Below are 26,034 nucleotides of genomic sequence, written 5' to 3' on the forward strand. Positions count from 1 at the left end.
ACTCAGTTTCCCAAGTTTTCTTGAAAGACTGCTGAGTGATCACAGAGAGACCACCAAGAGGTTTGGGAGATGGAAATGGTTATATTTACAGTGAGAAACAGTAGATTATCTCTTCATTATCCTAATCTCCTTAAAGAGGTACATGGGAGGTCTTATCCTAATTCAGACTTCCTGGGGGCCTAAAACAACCCCTGAGGCAGGTAATTTTTCCTTGGAGGTGTGTTTTTGGGGTGTACATGTCATAAAGTGAACCTAAGGACACATGTGTCAGTTGAAATATTGGGGAAAAGCCTGTCCCCATTCTATGTTATTGGATAATTTAGCTGGGGTTTCTAATATATTGCTTCTTATAAATTAGAGGCTACTGCACCAGTTTTTGCCTGCAAACATTGATTTATTATTTGACCACATGTAAACTCAGTATAGAATCCCAGGAAGTGGGGGGTTGGGCAGAGCCAGCCCCAGGTTAAGGTAATTCAGAATCTGGGAGAGGCTCACCAAGCAGAGAGGAGCAGAGAGCAACCGCCCTCTTCCCAAAGATTTTTATCCTCTCTTGAGTAGAGGTGGGTCACTGCACATTGATCCAAGTTATTTGGACAGTAACATTTGAGTCCATTGATTGACATGACTTCCTTGGTCCCCAAGGTGAGTTAACTTCCTTTAGAAAGTCAGGAAGGTCAATCACATTTCTTCTGTATTTCTACTGACTCTGGGCTGGTTCTGAGAAAACAGCCGGAGTTCTTGAATGGGAATAGGGTCACTGGGTCTCCCCAAAACCTATTATAAATAATTATTTCCTCACATTCATTTGGTCTTTCTGAGCATTCTCCTAAGACATGCTTAAACTTGGCAGACCCAGAGGGCCTCTGTGTTGTTGATGGTTCTTTACTTAAGATCTGGTTTCTAGGTGTCCTGTCATTTAGAAATATTAATGGCGATTAATGGTTAACGGTCTCTGCTTAGTTTGTATTGATGGTATTGGTTGAGATTACTCAGTGCATTTACAACAATGTCCACTAAATTCAGTAGTGACATCTACAAACAGCAATAGTCAGTGTCCTGAGGGGATCCAGCCTGTGAATGTGAGTGGCACTTGACAATGCAGCCAGAAGGATGCCCCTCATTTGAGTTCAAACACCAACAAACCCAATAAATACAGCTAGGCCAAGTCAATGTGGGCTATTCTTCAGACCTGTTGTTCCCAGAGCAGGAAGTGTAAGGCTGTGCTTTAGAAGACATCTTGTCTCTAGAATCCCATTTATTCTTGATCTCTTCCTGGGTGTTTCTGTCAGGCTTCAGGAGGATCACATAACATTTGGGAACAAAAATGCAGCCCAGCAGGCCAGCACTGGAGGCCAAGATGGAGAAGACCTCCACCACCACCATGGCCTTCCCTTTGGTGCTCTGGTATGTGGGCAGAAAAGAGGCCCAGACACTGCAAAACACCAGCATGCTGAAAGTGATGAACTTGGCTTCATTGAAGGAGTCAGGCAGGTTCCTGGCCAGGAAAGCTACAGTAAAGCTTGCCAGGGCCAGAATGCCCATGTAGCCCAGGACACAGTAAAAGGCAAAGACAGAGCCCTCGTTACACCTCAGGACGATGTGGCCAGATTCTGAGTGTGTGTCTGCCTCTGGAAAGGGGGGATAGGTTCCCAGCCAGATGGCACAGAACATCACTTGGATCCCTGAGCAGATGAGAACAACATAGTTGGACACTCGAGGATATATCAGCTTCCAGATCCTATCCCCCGGCCTTGTGACCCTGAAAGCCAGAACCACAATGATGGTTTTGGCCAAAATGGAGGAAACTGCCACTGTGAACACAACTGCAAATACTGTTTGTTGGAGGAGACAGGTGACAGTGGTAGGATGGCCCATGAAGAGCAAGGAGCAGAGGAAACAGCAGGTAAGGGAGATGAGGAGGGAATAGCTAAGGGGCCGGTTATTGGCTTTGACAATGGGAGTGTCTTGGAACTTCACAAAGACCCACAGGACTAGAGCTGTCAGTGAGGCGAAGGAAACAGCCACAGAGACCAAAGTCATCCCCAGAGGTTCTTTCATGGTTAGGAAGCTCACAACCTTGGGGATGCAGCCATCTCTCCACTTATTTGGATATTCATCTTCTGGGCACTTCATACACTGCTCTGCATCTGTAGGAGTCAAACAAGAGCTCAGGGTTTAGACTCAAAGAATTATGCCCATGCCCAGATATAGCCAATAGTCATGAGAGCTGCAACAACTGCTTCTGCCTCCACAGGACACAAAATCCTCTTTCCTCTTTGCTGAGAGAAAATGTCAGTGGTATGTTACACTAGGCCAAATCTGTCCATGTGCTTTATTATTGATTGGTCTTGGATCACATTGATTCTCTGTATTCCTTTTATTGAACTAATGATACATGTCCTTCCTAATCTATTCACTTAGAACAATAAACTTAGAAACATGAGACCTTTTCTATCATATGTAAAGATGGTTTCTGTGTGTGTGTCATGTTGTTCAACAACATCTCTAGTTGTACATTGTCTGCACTAATCTCCCCCCTTTTCTTACCAGATCTCAGGTAACCCCTTCCCACAACAAATTTGTATGTTCATGTTGCGTCCTTCATTCGAATGGAAGCTTCCTGAAGGAAGGAATAATTTCCTTTGCATGTTTATATTCCTGCCATTTATCAACAAGAGTGCCACATACAATAGTTGATTGATTAATGATTTATCAAATACCTGGAGATTAATGAGAGAGAAATCTTATTTTATTTTCTAAGTGGCCCTCCTGTTAATCCTCATGAAACTGATTCCACTGCATGATTTATTCAATAGAGTATTCCATAACCTTTAATGCCTCAGTTTAATCAAATACCTTAAAGTGACATTCTCCTTGGATCAAGGAATGAATTGTTTTTTTCACTTATTCTTTGAATAGTACATCGACCATATTTTAATCCTCTCCTTCAAATCCATTTGACATTTACATTGGAAATGGCTTTCCAAAGACCCTGACTGGCATCTTAGACTCATCCTTGCTGACATCAGTCTGTCTCTTCTCCAGACATTCCTATTACTTGTGATGTTTTAAATCTAACTGTGATGTCTAAAAAATTCTAATGTGTGGTCTCCTTAAATTAGAAGCATTAGCACCAGTCTTTGGGCATTAAGCATTTATTAAAACATACTAGGTATTAGAAAAAAAGAGAACACGTGGAATTAAGAAAAGGCCTATCTAGCCTAGAGTTCCAGCCTGGTCTGGTTCTTCCTCAAGTCCTCTGCCACGAGCCTACTTCAATCATGAGCTCCCCAGCAAACTGAGTGTGGAAGCTTTTTATAGGTCTGGAGCATGGGCAGTCCTTACACACTGCTTCAAGCTGGATTGGTTAGCATCATCCAAATCCATTGGTTCACTGGCCTTGAAGGTGGTCTCAAGTTGAGTTCAAAGTCCTTAGCTTCTGAGAACAATACCTTTTGGGAGGGGGGGCACAGGACAATGGGGGTTAAGTGACCTGCCCAGGATCACACAGCTAGTAAGTGCCAAGTGTCTGAGGCTGGATTTGAACTCAGGTCCTCCTGAATCCAGGGCTGATGCTTTATCCATTGTACCACCTAGCTGCACCCCCCCAACAATACCTTCTTAAGGGTTAACCAGGTGTGGTTACAATTGAATTAACCTGAAGTTGGCTAATCAGCAGTCAATCACTCTCCCTTAATTCAATCAATTTAGATTTATCTCTAGGTGAGCCTTTGAATATCTGCCAAATCCCATTATATTCTCACATACTCCTTTTTGTTTCTTTTTCTTTCAGGTCCCAAACCAACACTTGAATTGCTTCTGTGACATCAGAGGTGAAAATTCAAATGGATTTATCTATAGGTGAGGTCACAAATCGCTATAGAAACTCTTTAATTTTACTAAAAAGTATTGCTTAAGCAAAGGACCAATTGAATGGGGAGAACTTACATATTTTGCTTCAGGCAGTCAGTTTAGAAACAATCAGTAACTTGGGATTCGAATGCATACTTTATTTTTAAAACAACTGCAAAGCAAGATCAATGTATTCCATTATTAAATACCCCTTGCCAAAGCCTCTTTCTTCCCTCATATAACTGGGTATTCAGCCTGATTTCCCTTTGGACAAAAGTTCAGAAATTCCAAAACCTAATTGTCTCTATTCTTGGAATGGTTGTTGTTCATCCTTCATTCAAAAACATGAATGACATTGTTATGGGCATACAGTGGGACTCGAAACCTAAAACTCCCAACCCCCAAGGCCAAGGGAAAAAGCTTCATCTCCCACCTCAGGTATGAGGTGTCTAGCACATGAGTCCAATATGCTGATAACCAATACTGAGGTCTGCAAGAAGATATGCAAGATACAAATGGATGCTGATATGCAGCATCCCAGCCAATATATACCCTACTGACATCCCATTATCAAAGATCCCCTGTTAGTTATCTGTCCCTAATCCTTGCATTTCCCCTCACCTTATAATTCCCTTCCCTTTCTTTGTTTTGCAAAGATACAAAAGAGACCAGATCTTCTCTTAATCCAGTGGGACAGTCAGCAGGGGGACCTGCACCCTGGCCATATTCCTCTTTCCAAATAAATGTCTCTTTATTTTACAAGATTCATGACAAGCCTCCAATTCTTTGGATGAGCTAGCCCCCTGAACCAGGTCACAAGTCTCCCCAAACTTCATCATTAACCTGATTTCTTGACTTGCACATGGGGAATGTTTATTATTCATATATCCAAGTAGCTACCATCATCACTCTGAGCCCCCCACCCCCTTCCTGCCTCTATGAAATTGTCATCTTCTCTTGTTCAGGGAGTTGAGGTTCCTCTTCTTCCTCTGGCCATACCTCTATGGCTGTCTAAGGAACAAGCCTTAAACCTGTACCTCCCTGGGTGTGGAAGCCTAGGCTTCTTCTCCCAGCCATGCCTCTGGGGGCCAAAGAAGAAAACCTTTTACTTAAAGTTTGATTGGATTCTCTGGGTGAGTAATTCTTTGAAAGAGGAATGTTTTTGAGAACCAATCTAGTGGTAACCCTCTCTTCCGGAGCAATTGGAGTCCAGTGGCAATACCATGGCCTCCCTCCCTGGTATGTGAACAGGAAAGCAATTTGTTCCAATGGCTTTTGCTGATTCATCCTGGAACAAAGATTTCACCTTAAATTACACACTCTAAATATCTCTCTACACCCTTAGCCCTCAGACTGCCTCATTTCAATGTCCACCTTTGATTTACTACCTGACTGAAAGGTTTTTTCAGGTATTACCTCCACAGTCAGACTTTAGACTCAATCCCTCATGGAATCCAGCATCCACCAACCTTACAACTGGACAACTTTGATTCTGCCCTAGTATACTAACTATATCTGTATCTATAACTATATCTATATCTATCTCACTCTCACTATCTCTATCCCTATATACCATCTAGACACCAACCATTGTATCTGGGACAAGACTATATGACTTTGGTTCATCCAAGAAATGAAACAGCAGGGTTTTTTTCCTATTGAGTAAACTTCTCCTGTAGTGGCATCAAAGTCAACATGCCATAAGTAGTTATTTCAGGATATTCAACTGGTTTTCCTTGGTCTCATATAATCTTTTATTCAGACAATAGTATTCCTGGGAGTTGTAGGTAACTGTTCATGAATAACCTGTTGGTTACTTTTTAAATCAGTGACTATGATAAGAACATTGCCTACAGAAACTCACTCATCTGATGAGAAATCTCCCCTTCTGGACATGGGGAGCAGCCAAAGCAGCAGACAGCCTTCCCCTCCAAAGGGGTCTTCCTGAATCCAGGAGTACAACTGTCACTGCAGACCCCAGAGGGAACCTAAGACAGTAAGAGGAGAGTAGAATAAACATCTTTAACAGAGAACTACTGAGGTTTTTTGTAGAAAAAGGAAGATTATTATCAATGTAACTCATGCTTCTACAGTTACTCTGACTGAGAGTGATCGTGTAGATAGAATTCTAAACTTGGAGTCAGGAAGACCTCAATTCAAACCCAGAGTAACATATTTTTTATTTGGCCCTGGACAAATTGCTTCATCTCTGTCTGCCTCAGTTTAATAAATATTAAAATAAGAATCGTAGTAGGATTTACCTGAAAGGATTTTGGGGAGAAGAAAATGAGACATTTATAAACCAGCTGGCACACATTAGGTCCTCAATAGATGCTTCTGCCCTTCATCCTTCCTTTTGTAAATCCTCAAGGGAGAAGAGAATCCTCACAAAAGTGGCATTTTAACCATTATTTTGGAGAAGCTCTCAAGTGTCATGTCTGGGGGGCAGCTTCTAATTTAAGGCGACCACTCGTTAGATTTTTAGACAGAATTTTAGGTTTAACACTGCCTAAGAGCTTGCAACATAGTTAAAACATTCATATCTTTACTAATGTTAATTTCCCTAGTAATTAATAAGACAACCAGTGACACTGATGTACACTTAAGTTTGTGGTGGTATAAGGTGTGTGTGTGTGTGTGTGTGTGTGTGTGTGTGTGTGTGTGTGTGTGTGTGTGTCTGAGAGAGAGAGAGAGAACATTGGAGGAACACTTGTCTCTTGGATGGAATATCAGAGTTAATTTTTAATGAAATAAATCATTTATTTATATTCACTTAGAAAATATCACAACATACCACTGGATTGCCTTAAATCTGGGATGTGAATGAATAGAGTAATGCATAATCTATCAGACTGACAAGTAGAAGTTTGCAGAATTGTAGACTAATACATGTATGAGTCATAATCCCTGAAACCTGGATAACTTCAAGGGGTATGAGATTTATACCTGATTTCAATGTAAAGGGACTCGAATATTCACTAATTGAAATGTCTAGGCAGTAACCCCCACTTACCACCAGATGTGCTATTTTTTTTTTTACCAACTTTTGAATTCTGGGGATTTCAGTTTTTAAAATGGTAAGCTAACTCTTTTAACCCTCACCTTAGAAATGCTATGATAATGAATATACTATTGATTGTAATCACCCAAGGTGGTGTGAGAAAATAATGGGGTTTGGGGACTCCCAGAGGCCCCCGCTTGAGAACCTAACCCAGAGAGCCTTCCCTGAACTTTTAAGACTAGCCCAGTCAGTAAAGTTGGACTTTGGACTGTGAATACAGACAATAGAAGTTACCTCATTCATACCCACACCAACCTAAAGGCTTTTTCCCCTCAGAGGGTTCTGTACTCTGACATCATTTTGCACTGTACAGAACCACCCTTCAAATCCAGTAAACCAATAGTTTTGAATGATGCTAGCAAATTAGCTTTGAGAAATGTGTAAGGGCAGGCTCTCCTCCAACCCTCAGGAAACTTACAGAGGGATTCAGTCCATTTCTCTCTCTCCTCTTTCCTAGCTATGCATTCCTAACTTTCTGAGCCATGCATGTGCTCTCTTTACTAATATTTAATACACTTTAATAAAGGGTTAGTGGCCCCAAATTGGTGCAGTAGCCTCTAATTTCTAAGTAACAAATATATGATAAATCCCAGCTAGGTTCCCTAAACTTGGGACAATTATAGGGCAACCACATATAATTTTAATCTCCACAGTGTTAGACTAAAAGCTATTGAAAGATTAAAAAATACATTTAATCTATTTCCATCCAGTCTGGAAGGCCCTTAGAGTTGAAGGACCAGAAGAGTGAAGGGATAGCTCCACAATGAATAAAAGTTAATATAAACATCCTTGAAAAACAGTCCATTCTGTAACAATCGAAATTCAGGCAATTTGAAGGAATATAAAATTCAAACCATTTTTTCTCTCCATAGGAACATATTCTGAAGGGCTCAATACCATGCCTTTCCCTGAATTAATCTCAAGGGATATTTTATTCTCATTCATCTAGTTAAAGGATGGTGAAAAGAATACTGAATTAAAGCATCCTGGTAAAGCAGTTATCTTTCAGTTTCCTGGTGAATCAAATCAAGAGAATAGACTAGATGGTAGTTTAGTTCCCTACCTTCAGGGCAGTGGAATGAAGTCAGGACTTGCATGAACTCTGCAAAATCTCTGTCCAAACAATTTAAAACTAACACCTCAAAATTAATTTTCAGGGAGTAAACCCAAGAAAAGGATGAATAAAACAGTACTCAAGCCCAAAACGACTCAGACTATTGGCAGAAAGTCTCTGTAAATCATGAAGGAAGGGAGTATATAGTCCAGAGAGTGTTTGCTGGGCAAGCCAGCAGTAAGGATCCACTCTGAAGCAAAAGCCAGCATTGAAGTCCAGAGCTCCCCCCTCCTCACAAACTACCCCCCCCATAACCAAACAGTGAGTCCTTGGTGGCATTTGAAACTGTGCCAGCCACTTACTCTCAAGCCACAGATAGTAAGGAGGTAAGATAAATTGTTTCTATGTAAGAGTAGTTTACTACAAAAAAAATTATGATAAGGATGCTATCAGAAAAATCTGGAAAGACCCACATGAGCTGATACAATGTGAAATGCACTATATACAAAATAAAAGCAATACTGTAAGATGATCTGCTGTGAATGATGTTTATTTTCAGCAGTGCAATGATCCAAGACAACTCTGAAGGTCCTATGAAAAATCCAGTCCATCTACAGAGAGAGAACTGAAGTTGTATGAATACAGATTGAAGCACATTTTTGTGTGTGTGCTTGTTACTTCCTTTATCTGAAGTTTTGTTTTTGTCTATTTTCTTTCACAACCTGGCTAATGTTGAAATGTTTTGCATGACTGCTCATGTGTAGCTTATATAAAATTGTTTGAGTTCTTCATAGGGGAGGGAGGGAGGAAGAGAATTTGGAACACAGTTTTTTTTTTTAATTGATGTCAAAAGTTGTATTTACCTGTAATTTGGGAAAATAATTCTTAACAAGAAAATGAAAAAAGAATAATGAAGTACAAGCATGTTACATTCTCAGAATGGGATATAATTCATATGTCACTCTGAATGCCAAAGAGGCAAACTAATCTGACAATACTTGGCAGTGAATCTTTTATATCTTGATGGTCTTAAGAGAAGAATTGAAAGATGGGAAGAGGAATACATTGGTTGGGGAAAGAATGGAAGGGTAGTGGATATTATGTCATAATCAGGGGGCAATAGAAGATATGGATAGAGAGAGACACACTTCAACTTCACTATTATATGAACTGTTCAGAAAAGAGAAGATTAAAACAACAGGGAGAATAAGGAATTAAAGAGGAGGCAGATTGAAGGAGGGATAAAGCCAAAACAAAATAAACTGGCACTAAGGATGTATTAAAATAAAATCTGCTTTTTAAGTGGCAAAGAATGGAAATCTGAGGTCTGCCCCATTAATTGAGGAAACATTGAATAAGTTTACATGTGTCTATATATAGGTAAGTGTGCTTATATATTATGAAGTACTATTTTGTTGTAAGAAGTTATGAAGGGGGTTGTTTCAGAGAAAACAGGAAAGAATTGTATGAACAGATGTTAAGTACAGTGAGCAGAAGAAGGGGAATTCATTCTACAAAAATAATGATAGGGAAAAAACAAATAACTTTGAAAGGATAAAAACTGATTAATGTAATAATCAACCACAAATCTAGAGATTAATAATGAAATATATTACCCACTTCCTGATACAGATATTAAGGACCCAGAATACAAAATGACATATTATTTTTGGATATTGTAAATGTGGAATTTTTTTTTGATTGACTATATATAGAATATTTTTCATTCATTCTCAGCTGAGAAAAGGGAAAAGTTGAAGTGGGATGGAGAGAAATTTAAATTTTCTGATAAAAATTAGATATATGCACATATGTATATATGTGTATATATATGTATTGTATGCATATGTATATATACATATATCCATATATGTATATTCTTTCATATATTCGGTTGTGTATAATGACTAAATGCCACCTAGGATGCCCATTGTCTATGTGACTTTCCATAATTCACTTATTTTCCATGAGCATCAGTTTCCTCATGTGTAAAATGGAGAGAGGTGGACTAGATATCTTTTGGGAGTCTACTCATAATTAATATGTATAAGCTTATCTTTTATAATTAGTTATTAGTTGTACACAGTAACAGTAATACTTTTCGATGAGGAACTGAGAATGACTTAGATATTCTTAGTAATACAATGATCCAAGAGATTCCCAAAGGACTAATGATAATCTATACTATATACATCCAGAAAAGAACTGATATTGATTGAATACAGACTGAAGCATGCTATTTTTCACTTTCTTACATATTTTCTTTTGATCCTTCTTCAAAATGACTATTATGGAAATGTCTTACATAATTGCACTTCTATAACCTATAGCTGATTGTTTAATGCCTCAGGGAGGGGAAAAGAATGGAGGGAGGGAAGGAAGGAGGGATAGATTTTGGAAGTCAAAACTTTAAATTAAAATGTTTGGTTTTTAAATTAGTCATGAGGTGTCTTCAACTTATAAGTATATGCAATGAGGCTGTTGTTCAGTCATTTTTGAGTCATATCCAATTCTTCCTGACCTTATTTAGAGTTTTCTTAGGAAATGTAATGGAATGATTTTTCATTTCCTTCTAGCTCATTTAACAGAGGAGGAACTGAAGGAAACAGGGTTGAGCGACCACTACTAAGTGTGTAAGACTCAATTAGAAGTCATGAAGATAAGTCTTCCTGACTCCAGACCTGGCACCCTTTCCAATGAATCAACTAGTTGCCCATATGAGCAATGTAAAGTAAGAAAAAGAATCAAGAATGGTTCCTGTGATTAGATGCATGAAGTTCCCATTTAAAATATCTCTGACCTTTGACTCTGACATACTCCACACTATGGCATCCTCACAGACTATGAAATCTTGACCACCTGGAGCCTCAGGGACAAACTGCCCTACTTTCAGCAGAATATCTGACCAATTAGGAAACACCACATAGTTCATAATGGCATATTGAGCCTCTGATCTTCTATTTTCATCCACAAACACCTGGTCACCAGCGCTGTTGTTAAATTGGGTGCTCTTCAGGAAGGAGTGCAGCTGAAAGAGAAGAGAAATCTTCATCACTGGGTGCTACCCGAGGGAAGGTTTCCCTTATATGAGGGATACTGTGCCTGTGAGAGATTTTCAATGTATTACCATTGACCTTCATCTTGTTCAATTATTTGTTTCAATGCTCTGATCTGTCAAAGAATTTCTAGATCATTCCTCTGGTATCATTTTGAAGATATTCTTCTACATAAAAATTCCAGTACTGTGGAAAGAATTAAAACCTTCTATATACATGAGAAGGAAAAAGCTAAAAATTAGAAGTGAATTGTTAGTTTATAGTGACCAAAGAGTTCAGAAGACTATATCTGAGATGAGGATTTGTGGATGACATTATCTTGTATTCTTGTAAGTTTAATTGATTAGGAAGCTCCCTGGTGAAGAAACTCCTACAAATGCAGAATAGCAGCTGCCATATGCTTTGGCAAATTAAACCCTTTCAGGATAACACTGATCATGGAAAGGATGAGTCAGTTGCCTGGCATCACAAAGTAATATCCAAAGGGCAGATTTTAAGCCATGTTTTCCAGATTAGGAGATCCACTCAAACATTACTACAAAGCAGTGGTTTTCTAGATCAGAACTTAAATTATGAGAATAAGGGAATGGGAGAGCAAAGAAGATGGCAGAGGAAAGACATTAAACACACAGAGCTCCTGATATAATTATCCCAAAAACAGCAATAAAAGAACCCCTGGAGCACAAAAACCCACAGAAATATGGGCTGAGATTATTTTCCAGCCATAGACAGATTAAAGGGGGCTGTGCTGGGCTCTTGGTAAAGTCCAACCCCGTGATTGCACAGACAGAGACACCAGGCATGCCGCACCAGAGGAATTTACCCCTGAGCCTCTGAATCAGCTGTAGCACCTGTGTCTTCTGGAAATGAGCTTGTGTTCAGGTGAGAGGGATGAATGGCTCACCGGGAGTGGTGGGGAGGGTTTGGGAGAGAAAGTGCAGGGGTCTCAGGAGGACCTAGGGGGGAATTCAGCTGTCCAACCCAAGCAGTGAAGCAGGAAGAAATACTGAGTGATGGGAGACCCAGGTTGGGGACGGGCACAGGCTTGTCAAAGATAAAAACCAAATCACAGAAAGATTTGCTGGTTGGTTAATCAATAAGTTGGCTTGAGGTTACCTTAGGACCAGAGAATAGGCCAGGTGAAAGAAAAACCTGCCCTCCCTTAAACTGAAACACCTGGGACCTTCTGAAGCTTGGGACAGTGTACCCCCAGTGGGGAGTTTAAAGTCAAATAAAAGACTACAAGATAAGCAAGCAAAGAAAGTTGAGAATTATAGAAAGTTTCTTCAGCAAAAAGGATGATCAAAGTGCACCCTTAGAAGAGGACAATAACCTCAGGGCCCCTATAACCAACATTCCATGAAAAATATGAATTGGTCTCAGGCCATGGAAGCACTCAAAAGGGACTTTGAAAAGAAAGTAGGAGAGATAGAAAGAAGATTTAGAGAGAGGGAGAAAAGAATGGAAAGAGAAATGAGAGCAATGCAAGAGAGTCATGAGAAAAAAGTCAACAGCTTGAAAAGTCAAATGGAAAAGGAGATAAAAAAGCTGTCTGAAGAAAATAATTGCCTAAGAATTAGCATTGAACAAATGGAAGCTAGTGAGTTTATAAGAAACCAAGACATATAAAAGCAAATCTAACTGAATGAAAAAAAATAGAGGGCAATGTAATATATCTCCTTGGATAAACAACTGACCTGGAAAATAAATGCAGGGGAGATAATTTGAAAATCATTGGTCTACCTGAAAACCATGACTAAAATAAGAGCCTAGACATCATCTTCCAAGAAATTTTAAGAGAAAATTGCCCTGATATTCTAGAATCAGAAGCTAAAATAGAAATTGAAAGAATTCACTGATCGCCTGCAGAAAGAGATCCCAAAAGGAAAACTTTCAGGAATATTATAGCCAAATTCCAGAGATGCCTGTTCAAGGAGAAAATATTGAAGCCACTAGAAAAAAAAGGAATTCGAATACTGTGGAGCTCCAAAAAGGATAGAACAAGATCTAGCAGAATCCACATTAAAGGACCAGAGGGCATGGAATATGATATTGGAATTGGGACTACAGCCAAGAATCATGTACCCAGCAAAACTGAGTATAAACTTTCAGAGTAAAAATGGGATTTCAATGAAAAAAGGACTTTCAGGCATTTGTGATGAAAAGATCTGAACTGAATAGAAAATTTGACTTTCACATACAAGACCCTGGAGAATCATAAAAAGGTAAACAGGAAAAAAAAATCACAAGGGACATTAAAAGGTTAAATGGTTTACATTCATACATGAGAAGATAATACTTCTAACTCATAAGAACTTTTTCAGTAAGGAATACACAGAGGACAAGTATCTGACCTGAATATGAAGGGATGATATCTGTAAAGCATTTATTTTTTGTTTATCCTTGTTCTTTGGGGGACAAACAGGGTGGGGTGTCATGTCTGGGGCCAGATTTGGGCTTGGGGCCTCCTGGGTCCAGGGCTGGTGCTTTTTCCACTGTGCCACTTAGCTAACCCATGATGACATCTTTAAAATAGGGTTGAGAGGTAGAGGAATAGACTGGGGGAGGGGGAAGGGGAGAGTTGGAATGGGGAGAGGTAGTTCACATGAAGGAAACAAGAAAAAAGCTTATGGTAGGGAAGGGAAGAGGGGGAAGGAATAGAGCAGTGAGTTTTCTGTCATCAGAATTGGCTCAAGAAGGGAATAACATACATACTCAAGTGGGTGAGGTAATATATTTTTGACCTGAGGAAAAGTGGATGGGGAAGGAGATAAGGGGGGCTGGGAGAAGAGGGGAAGGAGGGAAGGGAAGTTTGGGTGAGGGAGCTTCAAAAAGCAAAACACTGTCAAGGAAGGTAAAGATGTTCTGCATAACAGCACATGTATGACATGTATTGAATTGCTTGATTTCATGGGGGGAGTTCAAGAGGGAGGGAGGAAGAAAAATTTAAGAAAACAGAATTAGCTCAAAGACCTTAACCTCATCAGAGTGGTCCCAAGGAGGGAATAACATACACACCGAATTGGGAGGAGTAATCTATTTAACCCTACAGGAAAGTAGGATGGGGAGGAGATAAGGAGGGAAAAGCGAATGAAGGGAGGGTAGAGCAGGGGAGGGGGGCAGTCAGTAGCAAAACACTTTAGAGGAGGAATAGGGCAAAATAAGATAGAAAATAGAGTAAATATCATTGGAAGGGAATAGGATGGAAGGAAATAGTTATGATGATTGACTACAATGGCAAAACCTATGGTACCTACTCTGCTGGGCTATTGTAAAGTAAATTCTTCATCAAGTTTAAGGTACCATATAAAAGTTATGCTGAAAAGGATGCTATCAGAAAAACCTGGAAAGACCCACATGAACTGAGGCAGAGAGAAATTTACTGTATATAAAATAACAGCAATAGTGTAAAGATGATCTGCTGGGAAGCACGTGGTTATTTTCAGCAAGGCAATGATCCAATATAACTCTGAAGGACTTATGAAAATTGCAATACACCTACAGAGAAAGAAGTCATGGTATCTGAAAACAGACTGAAACACATTTTTTTCTGACAACTCCGTAATCTGAAGTCTTGTTTTTATCTGTTTTCTCTCACAACCTAGCTAATGTAGAGATATTTTCCATGACTACTCATGTATAACTTACCATGAATTGCTTGAGTTCTTGGGGGGGGGGGGAGTGAGGGAGGAAGAGAACTTGGAACAAAAGGGTTTTTTAATTGATGTCAAAATTTTATTTTACATGTAATTTGGAAAATAAAATTCTAAACAACAACAACAAATTTTTTAAAATTGAGAATAAGGGGATGGATTGAACCTAAATTTGAGTGGTGATAGATGAGTGGTGTTTTACCATCTGGATATTTAATAAACCATCCTTTGAAATGCAAGGGAGAGGGGAGAAAAATGCTTGTATATAATTAACATGACAGATATCTAATAATTCAGGATAATTTTACAAAACAAGTGATATTTACCCTAGAAAAGGAAAGAATTAGGGAGGGCACAATAAGAGTCTTCCAGGGTCTGAATGGATATCCTACAGAATGGTCATATTCTGTCTACCTGGCTCAGAAAATGTAACCAGAACCAAAGGTTGAAAGTTAAAGACAAAGGACTTGCTACACATCATGGCATATGCTCATAACACCTACTCTTGAGAATACTGAGACCATTGAATCATTAAGTCTAGAATTTCTGAACTACAAGCAGGACTAAGGCTGATTGGGTGACTGATCAAATTCTGTCAAAAATACAGTGAACATGTAAATGCAGCTCATCAGATTACCTAATGCCAAGCATCTCTGGTCAGGGAAAGAGTAGGTTAAAGCTTTCCTGATGCTGAGTACTGGGATCAAACCTAAGAGGGACAGTTACAAGTCTATCCCTGGGTATATAGGGAAAATTTTTCAAGGATAATATAAATAGTGAAAAAAAAAAGAGAGAAAATCTAGTTATGTTTTTGTAAATATAAACTATTAGATTTAGAGCCCCTCCAAACCACAGTAAAGTTATTATTAATACATTTTTTAAAGGAAATAGGATCATAGAGAGAGTCAGCAGCCATATAGAAACAGTCAAGGGAAGAGTAATTGTGTGAGAAACAGAAAGGGCTATAAGAATTTTCCTGAAAAATTGAGTACCTTAACCATCACAAGAAAATCTGAAGAATATTTTGTGAGAACTGAGTTTATATCAGCCTGTGAAGTTATCCTGAGGAGAATTTTTCAGAGACTTTGATATCTGGAGAGAGATGACTGGAGTGAGTGCTTGTTTACACAAATGTCAAAAAAATTCAACAACTTCCATTAGTGGCTAAAGGTGATTTTATCCCGATTCTGTACCAATATAGATAACTTATTAAAACATTTTTGTCTAATTTGTTTAACTCAAAACGTATGATCAATAGAATTTGTGTTTGGCCAAGGCCATGATGACACTGTATTAGGAAAAGAGATCATTAAAGATCTATGGGAAAACACATGTTTCTAGTACATTTGTCATATGGGATAAGGGGCCAGATTCAATTAACTGAATAATGAGAAACTGTGCATCACTAATGATTTGTGAGACATATCATAACATCAACTTCATTGCTTAAGAACTGAGAATCACAATCAATGAGAAAATAACTCATAAGCAGTTAGAGGGGCTATGAAGGCTGGTCACTTGCTTGTTTATCAATCAGTGTAGGACATTTATATCCTTACTATCCAGAATTAGAGTAATGAATATCTTTTCAACATTTACAACTGGCTCAAAACAGAATAAAATTACTTTGGAAGTGATAGGTTATTCCATGAATAGAAGTCAACTAGCAAAATTTTTGCAAAAGGGGAGGTAGTCCAGATACATCAATAATGACTAGATGGTACTTGACACCCTTTCCAACTCCAAGACTGTAAAAAACCCCAGTAATTATTAACTTTACATGAAAACTGACAAGCATTAGGAATTAATAATATATTCTTATGGATCATATAATTAGAAAACGTGAGAGCTGGAAAAGACATCATTATCCATTTGTCCCACCTATACCCAAAATCCTTACAAGCATACCATAGCTAAAAAGTGGCCACTAATTCAATATCACCTGCCATGAATGAGGCACTGCATGTTCTTCATCTCCCATTGATCTTTGTCTCAAAAACATTTCATGGAGAGCCCAAGCCACAGCATAGATACTATTGTAGATCACATAACTGAAGCCAGACATAGCCATATCAAAAGAGCACAGAGGCAACATCTCCAAGGAAGCATTTGGCAAACATATCTCTTGCTCTGGGTTTTCTGGTTGATCTGGGCACAGAAAGGCTGAGAGCCAGAATCCCCTAAGTAAAATGTCATCTGGGTATTTAGAAGGTGTAACTGTCTTAAGAAAAGTCTTGAACCCAGGAATTTCATTTGTCAAGTATGAAAATGTGAGAGCGCCATGGAATTGAACACCTTGATGCTGAAAGGGTCTCATGGTAATGTCCCAGTGAGATGTGGCAATCCACACCTTTGCTACTGGGAAAACAGGGATTTGTGAGTATCTCAGAATCATTAATGAATCTGTGTCACCATGGATGACAATCACCTTGGCTGATGATATTAAGATCCTGGGCACAAACATCTCATGAGATTCCATATGTCTTCTCTCACTGACAGGGATCTTCTCTGTGAAGGACACACAAACACCATTCTTTACCATTTCCCCCCTTATTTCCCAGAGGAACTCTTCCCCTCTTATATCATCAGAGGCAACCAGACCTATCCAGTTCCATTTAAAATACACCAGTAACCGGACAACACCTTGGTGAAGAGAAGAATCTTTGGGGGCCATCTGATAGAGTGAAGGAAACTGGACCTTGTCACTAAGAACAGAATCAAATGGACCATAGCTGACCTGGATGGGAAAGAAACATGCATCAGTTTTATCATGGCAACTCTGAGAGAATTGAAGCAAAATACAAATTCACAAATGAACCTTTTGTGGGTAGAAAAAAATATGTATAAATCAGTGCATAGTTTGTAAGTGGTGTTTTAGTCCCTCAAAGTCTCTATATTTATCTCTCTCAATGAGTCCTCAAACAGACGATGATTTAGTGAAGACAGTTCTGAGATTTTAATGTCACGTACTCCAGCCATGGTGTCCTCTCTATGATTTCTAAATGAACAAGCATATATTCTTACTCATATGACTGATTTCTGGCCCACAGTAGATTTCCAGATTAAACCTATTATACATTATTGATTTCAGGGGGCAATGGTTTTCTTTTCAAAATTAAAAAAAACATATAAATAGCATTTTGTGTTTTGATTTTTGGAAAACTGTAATTTACCTATGCATGTGTTTACTAGTTTTAAATGGTGGTTGAGTTTTGGTTTTTTGTTTTGTTTGTTTTTTGGAGTATGGAATTTTGGTGGTATAAAAACAGGAATCCAAGAGTAAGAAAGGCGCTAGAAAAATCTATATTCAAATATTCAAAAGGAATTCCAACTATAATGTAGCTGAGTAATAGGCATCCAAACTATGATTGAAAACCTTGGATGAAAATGACCTTCCTTGGGGCAGCTAGGTGGCACAGTGGATAGAGCACTGGCCCTGGAGTCAGGAGTACCTGAGTTCAAATCCGGCCTCAGACACTTAACACTTACTAGCTGTGTGACCCTGGGCAAGTCACTTAACCCCAATTGCCTCACTAAAAAAAAAATGACCTTCCTGTAAAAACATCTCATTCTTCATGCATAATTAATATCATGATTATTTTTAGGAAACAATTCTTCCTTTCATCTCCTCTAAATATCCTTTTATATAATATATGTATAAACAAAATAAAATACTGAGTGCACATCATGATCTAAACGTTGTCTCAAGTTTGGAGATATTAATACAAATATCAGTTTAGTCTTTCTTCCAATAGTTTATATTTATATTGGAGAAGACAAGATATAAAGTAGGGTACTACCCAGGAAGGACTGTTTTGTTCTGAAAAGTCATTGGACTGCTGAGTGGAGACATGGAGTAATCTATTCTCATGTCCTTTCCATGAATGATAGTGTTGATTTGATTTCTGTGTCCTGATGCAGAGGTGGAATTAGTAGAGTAGAGTAGGGAACTTTAGGATCTGGACTGGACTAGATATGAAGAAATATCACCTATGAGAAGTTTCTGTTTTGAAATTTCTGGTTGGAGGCAGAAGCTGGTTATGCGAAATTTAATAATCTAGATTCAAGAGAGATGGTTAACGAACACTTGAATCACCTGGACTTGATGGAGTTGCTTTATTATCCAAAGGAGTTATATGAAACCCTGGATTGACAGCATTATTAGAAACAAAATGCCCTTCAATTGAACTCCAAACTGAACTCAGATAGATAGAAGATTAGTCCCTACCTAGTGACTTCTTTTCCCTTAGGATAGTAAGTCCCTATCTTATGGTAACATCTGGGAGTCCTCATCCTTGCCAAACACTTTTTTGGAATTCTGTAATCTTATCATGATGCTTGGGTATTTCCTCCATACTTGTTATAATTGAAATTGTTAAAGTGCCTTTGTTCCTATACCATACTATTGAAACTGACAACACTCTGTAACCAATAGACAAAACAAACCTTATATACCCTCAGAAAAATGAAGATCTTTCAGAACTTTCCTTTTTTTAAAGTTCTCTGCATGTCCTGCTTGCTTGTTATTGGGGTGAAATAAGTCTGTGCTTAGTTTTCCTACCCATTCTCTGATCTGATTTTCTGTGAGGCACCTACTTCTCTTAGGATAGGAAAAAATAGCCTTCTCTGGTCTGTCTATGTGAAGTCTGGTTCTGTTTATCTTGTAGGAGGCTAGGTATGAAAACTACATTTAATTTTCAACAAGCTATAGCAAAGAGCCAGGGGATACATGTAATGTGAGGGCAGTGTAAGTGTTTTGGATTACTAAAATTTTGAGTTTGTAATCCACTAAAATCTGATTTCTTGAGAAAAACTACAACTGAATGCTGTCTGTCTTATTCAGTACTGGAAAGGTTGGCCTTTAAAAAAAACCAATGAGGGCAGCTAGGTGGCGCATTGGATAAAGCACTGGCCCTGGATTCAGGAGTACCTGAGTTCAAATCCAGCCTCAGACACTAGACACTAGCTGTGTGACCCTGGGCAAGTCACTTAACCCCCATTTCCCGGCAAAAAAAAAAACCAATGAGAGGTTTTAGATTTATACCTACTGATTGTTTTTTGTTTGTTTAAGAACAACATCATAGACTGTCAGGTCCATTTAGATCCTGTCTCAGTCATCCATCCATTGTAACCTCAATCTTTCTCTCATTTCCATAATTGATGAGAATACTGTCTATGCTGTGAGAAAATAATTATGAATAATGGATTTCTTGGGGAGACCCAGAGATCAGTTCCTAAGTCCAGTCTGTTATACAAGCTCTTTGAAAAATCAACTTAAGAATACTTAAAAATCATGGGTTATACACAAGGGCTATAATTGTGATGTCCCCAATGCCCACTCATAGAATATTATTCAGAATACATTTGCATGTGTATGTACATGCACACATGCATGGACTACTAAGAGAACTAATTAAGAAGGGTAGGACTGATTGTCCAAGAAATGGTGTTCTGGGGTAAAGATTCACTCAACAGAAAAGCATGCCATAGTGCAAAGGTTTCTCTAAGGTGGAAATGGGGGTTTTGAAGAGGTGAATTATGTTAGTTTCTTTGAAATTATCCCACAGTACTGTTTGAGATGTTACTTCACGCAAATTGGTGAACCAAAAAAATAAGAAAAGAAAGAAAACAAGAAAGAAAAGTAAAGCATCTCATTTTAGCTGTGAGTTCATTTCCAAACATATGCATTGTTCCTTTTAAATATTTATTTGTAATTATTTGCCCCTTCTCCCCATCATGCCTTGTCATGGTAAAAGTTGTTGCATAGCACAATGAAACTATGATCTATGATGTGCAGGATTACCCTAGATGGATAGGTCATAATGGAGAGTTCTGATAAAAGCTAATTCACTGGGGAAGTAAATGGAAGACCACATCAGTATGTTTTCCAGAAAACCTCACAGACAGTACTAATAAAAAAAGAGAGAGGACATCAAAAGATAAACCCCTAAGATCAGAATTTGATCAATATGTTACTGAGGAAGAGGGCAGGACAACTACATGTAGTGCTTAAATTAATAGAACAACGGACTCATAGCTAAAAGAAAGCTCAACTACAGATGTTAATTTTTTTTTCTGGGGCAATGAGGGTTAAGTGACTTGCCCAGGGTCACACAGCTAGTGTCAAGTGCCTGAGGCTGGATTTGACCTCAGGTCCTCCTGAATCCAAGGCCAGTGCTTTATCCACTGCACCACAAGCTGCCCCAGATGTTAATTTTGATGAAAGAAAAAGGCTGAGGTTGCAAATACCAATATTGCATAGTAACTTGGAATCTATGAACCAAGTAGGCTGCATGTGGTCATACAGGAGATAGAAAGATTAAACATTGACATCTTGAGTGTCAGTGAACTTGAATGGTCAGGAACGGGTGAATTTAATTCAGATGACCACTATGCTTCTATGGGCAAGGATCCTTTAGAAAAAATAGAGTAGCTCTCATAGTAAATAAAAGGGTAAGAATAGTAATACTGAAGTGTAATTTCAAAAATGACAGAACTCAAATCAAATTCTGGAGTAAGAGAAGCAAATAAATGTCAGAGTGAGAAATTCCACAAGCCCAAGACAACCAAAGAACTCAGAAGGAGAAGTCTATGACTCAGAGTTTAAGCCTGTTTTGGAGGTCTCATGGACACAACACCAGGGCTGGATGTGGTGGTGACATTTGGAGCAGCAGGATCTATAATAGCCCTCAAGCTAGAGATAGTAAGTTCATCAGGCAACTGGTCAGAAAGTGAATATAGAGAAATATGCTAGCACTTAATACAGGACCAGACACCATTTAGAAACTCTATTGCTTATACTCAATTCTGGGTCAAGTTTAAAGTTGGAAAGAACTGCTTTTGGTCTTAAGGAAGCAGAGTCCCTGAGGAGGAGTAGTAATTGTAATTCAGTGGGAGCAGTGGCCCAGAGGTACAGTATCATTTTCTCCACCAAGAGAACAGAGACCTAGTTATCACTCTATCTGGGATGCACTCAAACTTTCAAATTCCCTTGAACTACAAAGCTTGTTACATTGTTGCAACCCCACTCCAACATGAGTAAAAATATCCTAATTTTACCAAAAAAATTGAAGTCAAGAAATAGGTTTGAGAAGTGCACAAACAACAACAACAACAATAACAACAACAAAAAACAAACATGAAAACAAAAATCTACTATGGCAACAAGGAAAGTCAAGGAATAAATTCAGAACATGAAAATAAAATGAAATTGGCTATGAGAAGGGTCAGCCAGGTGGTGCAGTGGTTAAAGCATTGGCCTTGGATTCAGGAGGACCTGAGTTCAATTCTGACCTCAGACATTTGACACTTACTAGCTGTGTGACCTTGGCCAAGTTACTTAAACCTCATGGACCCAGGAAAAGCAATCATCTACAAGAAAAATCAAAAAGAAAGAAAATAGTTCAGTTGAATAGAAGTCCAACAAGAATTCCTGGAAGACTGGGAATAAAAGTTTTAGAGGAACATTTGAGTAAGTGAGAGTGAGGGAAGATTTGAAAAAGACAATTAATAATTTGATAAAATATCCCCTAAAAACCAGAATTGGTCAAACACAAATAAATGTACAAAAAAATCACTGAAGAAAATAATTCCTTAAAAATTGAATAGGGCAAGTTGAAGTAAATGACTCCATGAGCGATCAAGAAACAAGAAAACAATGTCAAATGAATGGAAAAACAATAGAAAATGTGAAATATCTCACCAGACAAAATTACTGATTTTTAAAATAAATTAAGGAAGGATAACTTAAGAAATATTAGACTTCCTGAAAGCTATGATCAAGGAAAGAGTCTAGATTTTAAAAAAACATAAAGGAAAAATTTCCCTAAATCCTAGAACCAGAGGGTAAAATAGGGATTGAAAGAATCCACTGATCACCCCCCAAGAGACCCTAAAATAAAAAGTCCCAGAAATATTGTAGCCAAATTCCACATTGCCAAAGTCAAAGAGAAAATACTTCAAGCACCTAGTGAGAAACCATGCAAATATCCTTGAGCCACAGTAAGGATAACATAAGATTTAGCAGCTACTACATTAGAATGGAAGGGAATATGGTATTGCAGTAGATAAAGAACGCAAGGATTACAACCAAGAATAACCTAGGAAACAAAACTTCACCTAATCCTTCAAGAGGAAAAACTTTGTTATTTAATGATAGAAGATTTTTTAGCATTCCTGCTGAAAAGATCAGAGATGAAGAGAAAATCTGACTTTCCAATACAAGCATTAAAGAAACAATAAAAAGGCAAAATAAAAGAGAAATGTGACTGAATAAAATTACAAGTGCAGACATTACTGTATAGGAATATATTACATATAACTTATCATACTTGGGGTGCTCTCAACATACCTCACCATAACTCAATATAACTTTTCTCTCCAATACCTGCACCTTCTACACCAATGCTCCAACTTTTGAAAATAACATACTATTAAAAAAACAAAACAAACACTGAGGGTTAACATTAATTGTCTGATTTTAAAAGGTAATACACATAGAGTGAGATATAATGGACTGGATGATCATTCAACTGGAAGTCTGGGTATGTCAGTTCTAGTCCCAACTCTTGAACCAGTGAATTGAGTACCATTGAGTAAACTTATTTGATGACCTGATCTGTGTAATGGACAAGTATATCCAGGTTTCCTGAACATCCTTTCCAGGAGAGCCTTTCATGGGTTGGAAGCTCAATGACTCTAATTCCACTCTTGACTTACAACGTGGGTGATGTTCCAGCATCATCTTCCCTGATGATTGAACCAGCTGCATGAGGCATTGGCTAGAGGGTTCAAGTAGGTACAAGGAGACCTGAGCCCAAATCTTGCCATGCAAGAACTTATCAGCTTCATGATCTGAGACAAGCAACTTAACTTTTCCCAGTCTCAGTATCCTCCCCTGTCAAATAGGCATAACAATTCTACCTCCCTTATCAGTTTGTTTTGATCATCAAAAGAAATATATGTGTAAAGTGCTTTTCAAATTTTAAAGTGCACCATAAACACCACATGTTGTTGTTGTCATATTATACTTGTTGTCTTATTATACTAATGAATATAATTTTGGTGGATAAAGGTATAAAATATATAAATAACACTCACCTGTGGAAACTTGTAGAGGTCCAGCAGTGTCCCCATCTGGACAGAGAGAGCTGATGTGATTCCTCCAATAACAGCCATAGCCTTGTCCTGTTCCTTGCATCTGTAGTTGGGGATGAACTGGTTCAGCCCAGACAGCCACTGCAGGGAGCTCTCCAAGGTTCTCTCATCACTGTGATATGTGTTGTAGAGGTGGAATCCCAGAGAAATGTTTGGCAACAAATTGGGGTCCCTGTTTATCTCCTCTATAGCAAATGTTAGGGCCAGTGTTTGTTGGTAATTTTTGTGCAGCCACCTGTGGGGTGCCAGGGGGAGGGGAGAGCAAGTATCATAGACCATTAAGAAAGCCTTCAAAGAGAATAAATTTCAGGAGGATGAATCCCCCAGCCATTTGAGGACTTCGATGGATCTTCAGCTCATTTCATTTGTATTAAACATGCCAATGCCTATGTAACTTATTCCTATATACTTCACTTCTGATGATTATACACATACAGAGAGAGAGAGAGAGAGAGAATCCCTAAAAGGTTGCACTCAGTTGTTTTTAGACAGGCGAATATAGAGAGGAAATATGGGAGCTTTAATTTTAATAACAGAGTAGATTTCTCATTGCACAACATCAGGAACTCAATAACAATAAATCCATCCTAGAATAGAAAATGGGCACAGGTTTCTGTTGCTTCTGGGTATTAACCAAATTCCAGGGGGCCTGGGTTCTAAGAAATTTTAGTAATTTCACTGCTTAAATATCAATATGAGGCCAGGCCAGGGAAGGCAGGGTGATAAAATACTGAACCTGCTCAGGACTGAGCTTCCTGGGTATGGGCTCTTTGCAGGGCATATGAATGGGGAAGTGGAGGACAGGGGTTTACTCTGTTTGAATTTGAAAGTCAAACATAGGAGAAACTGTCAAGAATGGAAATAATATTCAGAATCAAGGAGCAGGGGAGAGCACCCACTGTCTCCTGCTGCATGGACCTGCCTTACTGCTCCATCTATAAAGACCTCTTTTTAATTATCCAAGGGAAAATGAACCCAGACAGATAGAGAGAGACACTTACTGATAAGGCTTACAAGCTTTGTTAGGAGGACTTTCAAACAGTTCTCCTCCTGTTGCACTGTTCACTTCAACTGAGAACAAGGATAAAAAGATGCCAATAAGCAGGTCCCCATCTTGGGAAACTATGGGGTTTATCTTTTGAAAGCAGGGGAGCTTCTCTGTTCTATGCCCAGAACCTGGAAGCTGCAGCAGCAGAGATATGAGAAGGGAAGAAAGAAACTGAGAAATGCTTTCCTGAATATGGGGAAGCATCTCCCTGAAAATTAGCCAAAGTTCCAAGCCTGAGGAAACCAAGGAGACACTGAGGCCAGAGCAAAGTCAGGTGACTCAATCATGAATTCATGATACAGCATCATATATCCATCTGTAGATATCCAGGCTATGGTCTGCCTGCCACGCTTGAGGAATCACAATGGAATACTGGTCAGGTCCAAGTCCAAGACAAGGACAAGGGTGCCAGAAGAATAGATATTTTATACTTTCACCAGCTTGTAGAGTGAACTCTGTCTCACAGCACCTTTATTGCTATTCCCGGCTCCTGCTCCTCCTAATCTAATCTCCAAAGAGAAGTCTTGGTTGCTGAAGAACTCTGGAGACCAGACTGCCTGGGGCATCTCCAGCTGAGCTTCTGCATCCAAGGGAAAATCATAAGTACAAAATTATGTTTTGGACTCTCTTTCCCTTGATCCCAGCAGAGACTATAGTACAGAAGTGCCTTCCTTGGAAAGTAATTTCTATGACCTCGGTTCAGTAAATGGCCCGTGTGGATTGAATTTCATGGAAAAAATAACCCAGCAGGTGATAAAATTTGTATAACAAAACCTTCAGTAACAGTAATTTCCCTGATGGTCCATAAGACTTATAGCCATGATGTCTCCTCACCCCACCCCTCCTCTCTACTTGGTATAATGTAAGCTTCCTACTCAGGACTGAGTCTAATGTATTTTGAAGTTCTGTTCTACTTTTTGAATTGTTGGTTGCTGTTCTTCATCCTCAAAGAGGACAAAAATCATATCACTATTTGGCAGTCCAATTACACTGTGTCTCACTGTGGCTGATCAACTGAATACAAGCTGGGAGGGCTCTACCATAAGTCTGGCAGAAATACTCCACATTAACATTTGGGGTGGAGATGTCTCTAAATTTATGCATCTCACATTTCTCTTGAGCAGCTGCAATGCACATAAATCCCCTCTCCT

At 38.8% G+C, this 26,034-nt stretch overlaps 2 protein-coding genes across 3 annotated transcripts in view; one reads left to right on the plus strand and one right to left on the minus strand.

Annotated features, from left to right (window-relative positions):
- LOC122733853 (immunoglobulin lambda-1 light chain-like) overlaps positions 1 to 26,034 on the plus strand; it is a 773,472-nt gene that overhangs the window by 521,283 nt on the left and 226,155 nt on the right. The gene's annotated exons all lie outside the window — the stretch shown is intronic.
- On the minus strand, positions 1,180 to 25,045 carry LOC122733729 (vomeronasal type-2 receptor 26-like). The gene is made up of 6 exons (XM_043974399.1): positions 24,837 to 25,045; positions 23,779 to 24,070; positions 16,622 to 17,416; positions 10,771 to 10,998; positions 5,720 to 5,843; positions 1,180 to 2,150 (listed from the first exon to the last, which is right to left on the minus strand). The coding sequence occupies exons 2-6, from the start codon at positions 23,854 to 23,856 to the stop codon at positions 1,180 to 1,182; spliced, it is 2,196 nt and encodes a 731-aa protein (XP_043830334.1). The 5' UTR covers positions 23,857 to 24,070; positions 24,837 to 25,045.

This window comes from Dromiciops gliroides, chromosome 1, assembly GCF_019393635.1.
Source record: "Dromiciops gliroides isolate mDroGli1 chromosome 1, mDroGli1.pri, whole genome shotgun sequence".
Classification (NCBI taxonomy): Eukaryota; Metazoa; Chordata; class Mammalia; order Microbiotheria; family Microbiotheriidae; genus Dromiciops; species Dromiciops gliroides.